Here is a 13,673-nt window from a genome sequence, read left to right as displayed (position 1 = left end):
CAATTATTTTTTGTGTTAAAATGGGGAAAAAATACCTAAATTTTAAATTAAGGTTCAAAGTTGGTGTTGAAGCTCAAATTTTGGATTTCCAGCTGTTTATTTTTGTTTTGATTCTTCAAGGATGCAATGCTGTCAGTCAATCTTCTTCCTCCTCCTCAGTTTAGGGATTCTCCTGGAACAGCTACGATACAGTGGAAGCGGTGGTTCAATCTTGTGAAATGTATTTAGGAGCAACTGTTGCTTCGCGCTTTCACTTGTGAAGAAAATAATACTTGTTATTACATTCTTTGAGTTTTGAAGGTAGAAGAATTTACAAACATTTGCAGGAATACATAGGAGCAGAAGATAAAGAGTTAGATGAGTACAAAGTAGTTGTAAAAAAACTTGAGCGTAGGTTTGATACCCCTCAAAGCCTAGTTGTGCTGTGTCACAAATTCTTCAAAAGAACACAATTGCAAGATGAAAGTGTTGATACGTATGTGAATGAATTACGCAGGTTGAGCTTGCAATGTCCGTTTGAACATTTTAATGACCAGTTGATAAGAGATCAGTTCATTGATCATTGCCGTGATAAGCACATTCAGCAGAAGTCGCTGACCATGGGTAGACTTTCTGTGGAAGAGGTTATCAAAATAGCTAATAGTATCAAACTTTCACAAATTTCTTTAAAGGAACCGAATGATACTCCAGTCAACATTTTTTTATTGGAGCTGTGAAGTCAAGTATATTAATAAGAAGGAAAATAAATCAAATGATAAAGGTTTCTTCAAGTTACAGAATATTTGTCACAGATGTGGCAATATACCTCATGCAAAAGCTGGTAGACCGTGTCCTGCCAGGAACTTAACATGCAGGAAATGTTCTAAGATAGGTAATTTCTCCAAGGTTTGTCAGAGTAGTCGTCAGCAGACTACCAAAATTGCATATGCAGATGAAAGCCAAAATGACTCTGTGGTATGTGCTAAACAAGATTTTGAAGATATGGTCCTAGTAGTTTCGGAAAAAGTTGTAGAAGGAGATCTTTTAGAATGTGTGGACCCTTACGTAGACATTGGCATGGATGATAAATTGCCTCATGTATTTGTTGAGTCTGGTGCAAGGATTGCTATGATCACAAGGGATTTATTTAAAGAGAAATGGGGAAATAGGAAACATTCCCCCGACAGGTCACCAATTTCATATGATGTCAGGAAAATAGTATTCAGAGGATTTATAAAGGACATTCTGGAATTCAAAGGATGGAATATAAATGGGAAGATTTAAGTAGCAAAAAAGGGTTAAACTTCCTTGGGTGGTTCCACCAGGGATTATTTGGCATAGTACTTAAACCAGGTCCAAAAGAGCAGGTTATGGAAGCTAAGGAGCAAGCCACTCTTGACACTTTGTCATTAGAATTCCCAAAAGTATTTACTGAGGTTTTGGGGGAAATTTCAGTTTTGAAACTTAAAATAAAAATTAAAAAAGGTGCCCTCCCTGTAAAACATAAGTTGAGGATGATTCAATCTAGTTTAAGTGATGAGCTAGAAAATTAATTTAGAGATTTCCAAGAGAGGTGAGTGATAGAACCCATTGAATCCTCCCTTGGTTGTCGCCACTAGTTGTAGTGCGAAAAAGGAATGGGGAAATGAGGGCGTGTGTGGACTTCCGCAGCATAAACTAGGAAATCTGCATTTAACTCGTACATAGCCACATTTCGGAACGGTTGCATGCCTTTTAGATTTGCGTCAGTGGCTTCAGTTTTACAGAGAATTATGTTTCACCTCATTGGTGACATTACGGGGGTAATGGTGTACCAGGATGAAGTTTTTATTCATGTGGGAATTCTGGAGCAGCATGGTGCAGTTTTGCAGAGAGTCCTCTCCATTTTCACTGAAAGAGGTGTGGAGGTGAATTTCCGGGACATGTCATATCTAAAGATGTTATATAGCCCAAGTCAGGTATGCTTTAAGCTGCAGTGGAGTGTCCGGAGCCTAAGAACAAGGATGAGCTGCGATCATTCATTGGGTTATGTGAGTTTTATTCAAAGTTTGTTCCTGATTATGCTACAAAAATAAGAAATTTGTCAAACATGTTAAAAAAACCAGTTTCTTTTGTCTGGGATTCCAGTTGCCAGTCCACATTTGAATGTGTAAAAATGAAATGAAGAATGCAACAATGCTAAAAATGTATGATTCTACGTCACCTTGTATTGTAACTGTTGATGCAAGCAAATACGACATTGGTGCAGTGCTCACTCAAAAAACAATACACAAGATGTTACTATTTCTTATGCGTCTAGAGTGTTCAGAGAGTCAGAAAAGCATTTCTCCGTACTAGAAAAAGAATTGATGCTGTGTTTTGGGCCATTGAAAAATGTAAACCATATTTGTGGGAAAACAGTTCACCCTACAGTCGGATCATAAACTCTTGGTATTTATCCTCAATGGAGAAAAGATCAAAAATGCCACGCATTGCCAGAGTGACAACTAAATTGCTGCAATATAATTTTGATGTCAAACATATACTGAGCAAGAGAAATTCTATTGCTGATTTCAAATCCAGATGTCCGTTAGAGGACAGGGAAAGATTTCAGGAAGAGGAAGATATGGAGAACTGTTTTATTGTAGTTGTTGATTTTTCAAAGTTGTGTGCCTAGACAGAAGAGAAACGAGTAATGAAGATGCGTTTTTTGCTCAAGGTATGAAACATATTGTAGAAGGTAGGCACAAAGAGAAAAGTCAGCACATTGACTTACAACCCTTTGCCAAACTTTCTGAAGAATTGCTGTTTGAAGATGGTACAGTGTTCAGAGGTGACAGATTAGTTCCGCCTGTTTCTGTCAAGAGAGATCTAGTTATGATGGCCCATGAGAAACATTAAGATCTACTATGACCAAAAGGAGGTTCAGAATCAATTATTGGTGGCTTTCCATGGACAAGGAAATAGAAGAAGAAGTAAGGACTTGTGTTGTCAGTTTGAGTTCAGAAAAGGGAATGAAAATCCAGGTACCACCCTTAAACCCAGTAGAATATCCAGAGGGGTCATGAACTAAGTTAGGTATAAACATGATTGGACCTTATAATTTTTTATCACATCAATTTTGGTATGCTTATGTTTTGATGGAATATTACACAAAATGGCCTGAAGTTCAATGTGTAGAAGATCCTTCAGCCAAAAAAGCAGTTGAATTTGTAAAAAGAAGTGTTTCTAAGAGAAGGTTTATCAGAATTTGTGTTCTCAGATAAGGGGGTAAAATTTGTAGAAAGTGACATGGAAAATGTTCTTCATGATTCTGGTGTAAAACATTTGAAGAGCTAGTTGTGTCACCCCCAAACCAATGGGTTGGTCGAAAGAATGAATAGGGTGGTGACAGACACTATTAAACAGGCTTAGAGTTCTAGATGCGCAGTATAGGATCTGTTCGGTCAATGTGGTTTGTTTTATAAAATTACTCCTCACTCAATCACTAGAGTATCACCTTTTTAACTATTAAGAAGACACAAACCAACCTTATTACTGTTCCCTGCCTGGATGTCCAAGCACCACAAGAGAAACAAATATTTTGTTACAATTTCAGAAGATGCACTAAAAAAAGGGATTTCTGTTGACCATTGGGCATGCTTTAGAAAACCTGGTTTTGTGAGCTTCTTTTCGTGATCCAGTAAAAGTTATGAGGGTGTGAGGGAATGCTATTTTGGTTCAAGGTAATCAGCAGTGGAACATGGAGCGAATGGTGATCGTATCAGAAATACAAGGTAGTAGTCCGTCACAAGTACAAATTACCAGTTACAGTGTTCCTTAAAGCAACATGTAAATGACTGATTTGCCCCGCTCATTTGAAAGCTATAATCATAAGGAATCTTTAGGGGGTGATAATACTGAAGATGATCTTCGAAGATCTTCTCGAGTCAGGAAAGTATATGGAAGCTTCAGCAGTAATAGAATCTTACAAGTATGAACTTTTCACTACTGTGTTCATAATTATTGTTGTATCAGTGTGAGATTTCTTTTCTGTGTTCAATTGTCCATTTTGTTTTCTTATATTTGTATTTTAGTTTTCTTTACTTTCCCGTATATAATGTTGAATTATTTCTGTTATATGTTCTATGTAATAAAAAAAAGAAAAGAGGTAATGTTATGTCCTGTGTTCCGTGGGCACATGGAATGTGGGTGGTGAGGGATTCAAAATGAGAAGTTTAGCACGTGACAGTGAGAAGTGCGGTCTGTCAGCTGCGTCTGGCAGTGACTCTGTATTTTGAAAAAGAATAAACTTACTTTATTCAAGCTTTACGACTTAATGCTATTATTCTGCCAAAAGAAACGTATTACTGGAATTCGAACATAAAAAGGGCACCCTCTCTGTGTAATCTAAAGGAGGACTTTTAATCACTTTTACGTCCTGGATAGAGAGGTACCATACCAATCTAAGATCAACTGGCTACAGGGTGTACCACTGTGCCTGACCTAAAATTGAACGTTGCACTCAATAGCAGAATGTACTCCTGTAGACATTCACTTTTTTATGGGCGGCTGCAGTTCCAATATCTGCATGTAGTTGATATTTGAAAAAGCACGTAGAAAAATAAATCTGAATTTCAACTATCAGCAAGCATGTAGATGGAACAGAGCAGTAACTTGTTGCTTCAGTGATGTGGTTGGCGATATCCATTGGGATGAGAGATGAACTATGTAGCCACTTCTAATGTGATCTTTTTTATACAAACAATCAAAGCTGTTATACCTACACCCAAGCATTATGCTTCCTTAATATATAATATTCTATGTAGTTGGAAGACTTCCAAAACAATTTTTTTTATTGTTTTTCGTTTTTCACATCTGTTTTCTCGCATTGTAATTCCATGAAAGGGACATCTACTTACCTTATGTACTAAGCACTCCAACTACGATTCAACCCTGGGAGGATATATGTTTTTAGCATTCAATAGTAGTTAGAAGACTGGAGTTCTTCTTGCCACAGCTGCATATCCCTATCTGTCGTCTACCCCATCATGCTCTCCCAGCATCCTGTAGGCATTGCACTAGTGCACAAAAGGCCATTAAATGCTTGATAAGGAGCACCCAACTGCTTCTAAAGTATACATTTGCCCTCCATTCATCTGCCAGCCTGACTTTTTAATGCCAGGAAAGGCTCCTGCAGTAAGTGAGAGCTGCGATCCTCAGGATGATGTGGAAGCTAATAGCTGCTTTACCCCTCAGGAGATTTGGGAGTGGAGCATAGTGGGCACTCTTGCGTGCGGACATCCAAATGTTAAAATCTAGGCCACTGAATACTTGATTGAAGCATTGAGCTCCTCCATTAGTATTCAGAATCTCAGCATGCATCACCCTTGTGCAGGGCACAAGTCGGGGGGGGGGGGGGGGGTACATGCAGGTACATAAGGAGGAGCTAGTCAAATTCCTGGGCATCTACAAGTTCTATCACAAATTTGTCCCGAACTTTGCAGGGAAGACCGTCTGTTTAAGGTCTCTACTAAAGAAGGGTTTTGAGTCTGATGCAAGGGCTGTGAAGAGGAGTTTTTTTGTTTGCATCAAGAAGCACCTTAATGATGCACCTTGCCTGGGTAGCTATGATCTCACAAAAATGTCTTATCTTAAGACAGATGCAAGCTCAAGTGTTTTGGGAGCAGTTCTGTTGCAGAAGGTTGATGGAGAGGAGAAAACCATTTAGTTTATTTCCAGGCCCTTGAGGGGTGCTGAATGTAACTACTCATTAGTAGAGAAGCAGGCTCTGTGGGAGTTAAGGGCATTACGCAATCTGAATGTTCTTGTGGGGGAAGAGGTTCAAGATATTTACCAACCACAAAGCTCTTAAGGATATATTCTCAAAGAAGGGCATAGATTTTGTCTCCCACCACAAACGGAAGTGGGGGGTGGCCCTGCAGGAATTTTATTTTGACATCTCATATTTACCTGGTTTTAACAACATTCTGGCAGACTGTCTTTCAAGACTCTGGTGCGAAGATGATACAGTCGATGATGTTGAGTGGTTTGGTGGTGAGGAGCTAGAGGAAGAAGTCAAGGTGTGTCTGATCAGTAAAGGACTCCTTTCTGAAAGTGAATGGAGGGAAAATCTTGAGAACAGATGTTGACTTACAGAAGGTCATCACTATGGTGAGGGGCCGTTGGTGTGAGAAGGAGGTCTGTGAGGAGGTGATCAGGGGGTTTTGGCATGTTAGGGAAGATTTGGCTGTGATGGATGGTCACCACATGCGGGGTAGTAAGCTGATTCCGCACCTTGTCCTGAGGGATAAGTTAATTGAAAGCGCTCATGTGTCACACATAGGCATTGCTAAGACCGAGGAAAGGATCAGGGAAGCATACTGGGCGCCTGCCATGGACGTACATGTGGAAACGTTGGTGCATGAATATGCAGAGTGTGCATGTTCCGACAGCATTCTGAAATGCAGGGCACAGCCCATGATCATTAGAGAACAGACTGCTGGTCCGTGGACAGACATTTCAATAGACATTTTGGGGCCTTGGAAACTGAAGAGTCAGGACCGCTATGTCATTGTGTGCATTGATATGTTCTCCCGGTGGCTTGACGTCAAGTTGATTAATTCAGTTGTATAGTGTGGTGATTGAGTTCCTGGAAGAGCTCTTTAAGGAAGAGGGTTTTCCTCTGACGTTGTTGTCTGAACATGGTATCCAATTCACGTTGAGGGTCATGGAAGAATTTCTGAGCTCTGGGAGAATTAAGCACAAGAAGGCCTGCTCTTTATCATCCACAGAGTACTGCGTTGTGGCGCGGTTTATCAAGGTGCTCAAGGAGACCATGCAACAAGCCATTGCTCGTGATGAAAATTGGGAGTTGGCCATAAGGAAAAAGGTACAATAGTATAGATTCACATCCCATTCCTCCACTTGTGAGACCCCCTTTCGCTGGTTTAAAGGAAGGGTCCCCAACATGAAAGTTTTCCCGTTGTGGGTAACCTCCAATAAGGCTTTAGTAGATAGTGAGTTGGCAGCACAGAGAGCTTTAGAGAAAAAGAAAGAGAAATGATGGGTATAAAGAAGGCCTAGAATGATGAAAGAAAGGCTGTGAAGAATACGGTGGTCAACGTTGGTTATTGGGTTAAGATTACATCTCCAAGGAAAGGTGGGGGTGGTTCCAAATTCGGTGAGCCCTTTGAGGTGATTAAGGTCTTCAAGAATGCAATAAAGACCAGTGACCATAGAATCTGGAATTTGGGTAGAGTGGCAAACTGTCAAGCTAGGTCTGCTTGTGATTCTGCCTCTACTACTCGTACGACTGCCCTGAAATCTGATTCAGAGGAGCCCATCGTAAGGGTAGGGGGGACTAGGTCTAGTCTTTAAGGCACATTCCCCGGGCACTTGAAAGATTACGTTACTTTAAATGCTTTCAGGCTGTACAGTTTAACCTTTTCATTGTGGCCATCGGCTAACGGCCGTCACAAGCACTACCTTTGTAGTGCTGCGCACGTCCGTTGGCCGACGCGGCCCCGTCCTCTCATCAGAACGCCCGCACCACGGCAGAATTGCTACTGCGTTTAAGGTGTTAATTTTTCTTTGTACACTTTAAAAAAATCATTCTCTTGCAGATGTTGTTGCTAATGTTGTGTAAAGTTTGTAACTGTTGTACGGGTTGGATGGGGGGAAGAGGTGTGATGTCCTGTACCTTCTTGTTATCCACATTCTCTATGTTCTACAATGTGGGGAAGGTTGCCATGGAGTGGGATTGGAACTGCTGGTGCCAGCAGTTGGCCTGAGACTGTCACTGGATGGGGTCTCTGCATCTTCGTGTCTTATTAAAGCATCTTTACCTCTGAACTGTGCCGCCTGCAGTGCTTGATGAGGAGATTCCCCTTTACACATCCACACTCTATTGGGCACCACTAAAATATGCAGATTCGTCCCTGTGTACGTTTCAGACACCGTGACACTTTCAGCAGCACCTGCATGTTGTCTGCTTTCATTTCCAGCAGCAAGGCTGGGAGGGGCATTTCTTATTATAAATAAGAGCTGCCCAAAACAAAGGCCGAAGTTAAGGGGCACTCAGGCCTCCTTTTGTTTGTATCCTGGCTGACACTTACAGTAGCCTTGCACCTAAATGTAGTGGAGAGTAAACAAAGGTACAATGCTTATCACTAAGCAGGTACTTAAGAGAGGCATGCTTTTTACTTTGTTCGATCCCTTTATATAAGACATATACATGCATTGTAAGAATGTCAGATATGTTGTTCTGTCCCAGCATTTAAACAAATAATAATTTAAACACCACTATTTTGTTGTATTTATTTTACAGCGCTGCTCATCCCAATGTAGGGTCAGAGCAATTTACCTCGCACTTAAGTAATAATATATTGACAATAAGTTGTGTGTGTGTGTAAATCAATGTACAGGACGTGTTACATAAGACAGTGAGGGTTACAATGTATATGAGTCTTCCTTCATAGCTCAATGTGCTATATTAGAAGGATTGCAATTTATGAACTGCAAGTAGCAAAAGGATCTTTGTGTTAAGAGTAGTAACCCACTTACCTAGCTACATAAAATGAAAATCTATCATCTCTACATATTACATGATGGGATTTGCTTTAGACCATTAACCCTCTATGCTATTTTGATTCAAAACAGGAGCTAGGCAAAACACAGATCTCTCAAGCAAACGCTTTAACTTCCAGAGTTATTTTACCATTGTTATTATTGCCTGATATTTACTGGACACACAAAGATCACTTTATGAGGTGCCTTACCCCCATAATATATGTTTAAATACTGTCTTTGCTACCAATTGAGCAGAACTGATTTACTGCCACATTTCTCCTTGTTTCCAAATTACTTTTTGGCAGAGATTAAAAAAATGTTTATGTGCAAGTTGAAACCCAGATTTTGTGTCAGGTTTGTGTCACTTTTTTGGGACAACCCTGACTCAAAATCTCACTTGTTAAATCTCGTAGCGCGCTCAAATGTTCTCCTAATAGAACTGCTTAACATATGTCTGAGATGTTCGGATCTGATGTAACTTCTTGCGATGTTACTTCCTGTGAGGTCATGGGTTGTGATGCTGCTTCCACTGATGTCACTTCCTAGGATGCCACGTGCTGTGATGTCATGCGCCATGATGTCACTTGCATGCTGCCTAACTTGGTTAGTCCCCCCGCCCCACCTTTTAGGACTTGTGCCCTTTCCTGATGCTTGCAGAAGCCCAAATCACCTGTGAACGGCATAGCTTGTCTGTCAGTCTGTCACATGAGAGAGCGGAAGAAGGGAGGTTTACTTAGACAGGGAGGTGCACAAGCTTTGCTATCGGGTCCATATATAGGGAGCTGGTAAGTTGCTACTGATCCAACGGGCCAAAGGAAATTCTGTCTCATATGCACAACTCTACACCACGATACTCACCATTATTCACAAATTTAACACTAGGCCCATAAATGACTGAGACATGAATTGACCAACTGAATCATGTGACCTAATTAATCAAACCATTTACTTATGCTTTTTATATTTATATACAACTGCAGTTTATCTTTGTCATTCTAATAAATGTTCATTTAATTAAGTCAACACCTAGGCAATGGATTAACTAATGGTAACTTGACTCGAAATAACTAAGACCAGCTTGTCATTTCAAAATCTATTTTATTAACTATATTGTCAAGTAAAGAGCATTTTCAAAATATAGTTTCTTTATTTGCATTTAATAAACATCATTTTATTTAGTTAGGCACGTTAGACTGTCAGTTTAAATCAAATCAGCATGAGAAGTATTTAAGCAAAATGAGTCTCATCCCCTAAACCCTAATTCCCTGTCTAAACTAAATGAAACTTAAAAGGGAAAATAAGTTCAGAGTTGTCTTACGTGAGTCAGAAGTCCGTCAGCATCTCACGATCACAGGAACGAGCCAACAAAGCTCCTCCTAAAGGGCCAAGTTTGATACCTTTTCTCTATCTAAAACTAGCTAAAAGAATACAATTAACAAACCATCTCGCAAAATGATTGGCTGACAGCCGTCAGTCCATGAAGTCATCGCCTTCTCATTCAATATCATATTTTTCTCAAAGCGGCCTTGTTCATTGTCTACGTGTGACTTTAGCTTCCGTGGATCTTCGCAACATTTTATTGAATAACAGTTCGTTGCTTCCTCAGCTGAAGCTTTTCTGCTAAGCCCTGTCCTTGGCAAAGAAAGTTTTACAAAGCTAGCCACATCCTGCACAGTTCAGTTCCACATATTTGTTTTTCGAAGATTATGAACAATAAACTTCTATTCATTCTTTGCTGTGCATGGCCCATCACAACAGGACTTCGAGGACATCCATTTTAGAACGGGCCACAGGCCTCTTTACCGAGACTCTAGTATGGAAGGAAATACAAGACATCAATTAATTTGAGTAATGAAAATTATTCTGTTACCCATCCCCTTCACTAATGATAACCCATTAGTTTATGTTACCTAGCTTTAAGCACAAGAAATGAACAAAACTCTGTCACATAAAAGACATGACATAGACAAAAGCACATTTTAAAATAAGCACATGCTGATGGCTGATGGCGGCTGTTGGCGGCGGCGGCGGCGGCTGCTGCTTTCCGGAGCATTTTTGGCGTGTTTAAGCTGAAGCGGCAAATGGCGAAAAGAAAACAGGAATAGCTGGCACCCAGCGCTTCGCTCATTTGATTCTGCCTATTTGGAGTGGCGGCACTGCGGACTCTCCAGCTCCGTTCTTTCGGTCCTCGGACCCGCTTGCAGCAGTGACTCTGAAAACGCTGCTGCCGGTAACTTTAAGCTTCTTGTTGCCGCTGGATGGAGGTTTTCCCTCATTTCTCCTTGGTCGCACAGCTTTTGGACTTACGCTTTGTAGATTTGGAGGCTGGAGGCTAAAGATTGTGGAAGGCTGTGGAGGCTGTGGAGGGCAGTGGAATGCTCGGGGAAAAGAAAGAAAGAAAATATATAAGCGGTTTCACATCTGAGCACTGATCTACAAGTGGCGAAAAGTGAAGCTTTGAACGTGTGAATTTACTATAATAAGGCGCCGGCAAAAAGCAGGAGAGCCGAGCGCTGGTGGCGAGCGCTGCAGGGGAGCTGCCAACAGGGAGGAGATCGCCCGGGGAGGTCCAGCTACACTCACCAGGTGCCGTGAGGGGAACGGCCGAAGATACTCTAGCGCCACACTAGCGCCAGCATCCTGACCGCCGCGAGGGCAAGGGACTACATCCCCCAGGTGCCCCGGCGGTCAGGTGACATCAGAGGAGCGCCCGGAGGCGCCGGCAAAAAGCAGGAGAACCTCTCGCAACGCGAGTCGCGCGCGGGAGCGCCGGGCTAAGCCCGGGCAAAGGGCGGGCCCTCTACGGCCCTCATCGGACAGAAGAGGCCGGGACGGGCCTCCCCCCCTGGCCGTGCACATATAATAGGTAAGACATCTTGTGCCAAACCACTCCTTGTAGGTGCATACTGCTACTTACAACATGTCTCGTAAGGGGGCCCCGAAGATTCCCACTGTGACTAGGGACTTGGCAAAGGGGACGATGGTCCATTATTTAATCAAGACAACACCGCCTGTTGTCGCATCACCAAACCTATCATTTCTGGAGGAACTTAACAGTTTATGCAAAACTAAGTATGCGGTCGTTAAGTCGACATCGGAGCACATTAATGCCTCCTTTTGCCCCTCAGCCATCACAAGCCCCCACCCCAGTACATCATCCCCACCCTATGGAAATCTCCTGGCTACTTCCCCCTGCCTACCTGAAATAGGCAGTACGAACCCTATAATGTTCTCCCAGGACTTTTCAGGTGAAAGAAAACGACCAGCCGAAAAACAAATAGACTCCCAAGCCAAGGAAAATAAATTGCCTGCACCCCCAACTTCACCAACCCTCTTGGCCCAGATACAGACTATGTTTAATGCCGCAATACACCCTTTAATCGAAAGAATGAACGATCTTGGGGATAAGATCGCGGCAATAGAGGAAATGACTAGGATAAACTCGATACTCCTAAATAACAAGGCCGACCCCAACCAACCACAGCCTTTACGCGATATTGTAAAGCCTCTGACAACTCCACAAAGTAGTGTTCTTCAACTCCATCGGGCATCATCAGGCACACTAACCCAAGCTACAGAGAAAGTTTCCACCAAAATAAAAACAGCAAACAGCTGTTCCTTTAAAACGGGGCCGAACAAAGTAACCACGCCACCTAAAGGGTCACTTTCCAAGATAAGGAACATACAAAGAAGAACAAATCATATCCACTTACCACCAGAAGCTGCCCCGTTCGTGGGTGTCCTTTCTGGGGTCCCTGAACTCACAAAGGGAAAAACTGAAAGTGAACAGGAGCTGAGAAATAAGGCCCTATTTTGGCTAACAAAAAATAGACCCCTACCCCCTGACATTGATGGTAGCATACAATGTGTCAGAAGGGTGGGATGGTTGGGTCCGCTCCGAAAAGAGAGATCCGGTGACCTGGTTCTGATAAAGTTTATAAACAGTAATGTTGTCCCTTACCTCCAGTCCTGGAAACCACAGATAGGAGATGGTCCTATACATACCTGGGGATTATCTGATTTTTATCCCAGAGAATCACTTTATCCCCATACAAGAACATCGAAGAGGCCAACTTTTGGCTGGACCAAAACGGCTCCGGGTTGAGGGATTTTTAATACCCAGATTCTTACTTGATACACTGTTGATTTGGTACCTGATTTTTCTTAAAGATTCTTAGCTGTAACGTTATTTATCGTGATATGATTTGAAATGTAATTGTGTATATATTTTGCAATGTGCTTTTATGATTTTATACCTAAAAAATCGAATAAAGCTAAAGTTCAAAGTTCAAAGTTCAAAGCACATGCTATTATTTAATCAGCCGCAGTTAATGTTGACAAAACGAAAAGACAAAGTTAATATATTATTTGAACGTACTAATAAATACAACAAGAGCACATAATGTTAATCCCGCGTGTTTATGAAGGTGCACATTATTCTAGGTTGAATTAATACAAAAACATGCAAAACTCGTTAATATTATTATTAATTATGGAAGTTCAAATCTGCAAACGAAAACATAATACATTTTAAAAGTTTGCTTCATCACTACATTCTGGTACGAGCCTCTTTTCCCCCAAACCCTTGCTGGTCATTAACCATAGGGCATTATGGCCCACCCCTTGGTTCGAGCTCTGACCCAGCTGTGTTTGTGTGCTGTCCTTGCCCCAGCAAAATTATTTTCTCAGTAAAGTGTATGAAAAAAGGAGAGCCGGTTCACTAATCATCAAATGACAAAAGCAAGAGAAGCTTGTCCGCTAGCCACATTCCAGTCCCGGTTCAACCAAGTTCTAAATTTTATTTTAATAATCTCAAACACTGCTAAATATTTTTAAATGCTGCATACTATAATAAAATGTGTAAGAATATCTGTATTTATCAGTTTTAAGGATTTGTTTCGATAATACAATATAATCGGAGTGTATTTTTTTCTTGTGATTCTAAGTGCTTTCAATCTGTTTTAGGATGTCCCTACTAAGTTGGTGGCCAAAGCTGTCCCTCTGCCAATGACAGTCCGTGGACATTGGTTTTTGAGTCCAAGAACAGAATATACAGTAGCAGTACAAACTGCTTCAAAACAGCTTGATGGAGATTACGTTGTTTCAGAGTGGAGTGAAATTGTGGAGTTCTGCACGGCAGGTAAGGCTCCTAACGGAGACGCTAT

The 13,673-nt window shown here is 41.5% G+C and overlaps 1 protein-coding gene across 1 annotated transcript in view; it reads left to right on the top strand.

Moving 5' to 3' along the window:
- The window catches only part of PHYHIPL (phytanoyl-CoA 2-hydroxylase interacting protein like), a 372,453-nt gene that overhangs the window by 224,329 nt on the left and 134,451 nt on the right, over positions 1–13,673 (top strand). The window contains exon 3 of the mRNA XM_086922450.1: positions 13,474–13,648. Within this exon, the coding sequence (XP_086778576.1) occupies positions 13,474–13,648 (175 nt within the window). The remainder of the gene's footprint in view (positions 1–13,473; positions 13,649–13,673) is intronic.

Source organism: Lissotriton vulgaris, chromosome 5 (assembly GCF_964263255.1).
Source record: "Lissotriton vulgaris chromosome 5, aLisVul1.2, whole genome shotgun sequence".
Taxonomy (NCBI): Eukaryota; Metazoa; Chordata; class Amphibia; order Caudata; family Salamandridae; genus Lissotriton; species Lissotriton vulgaris.
Note: the sequence above shows the minus strand (reverse complement) of the source record. Positions and strands in the feature narration are given on the sequence as shown.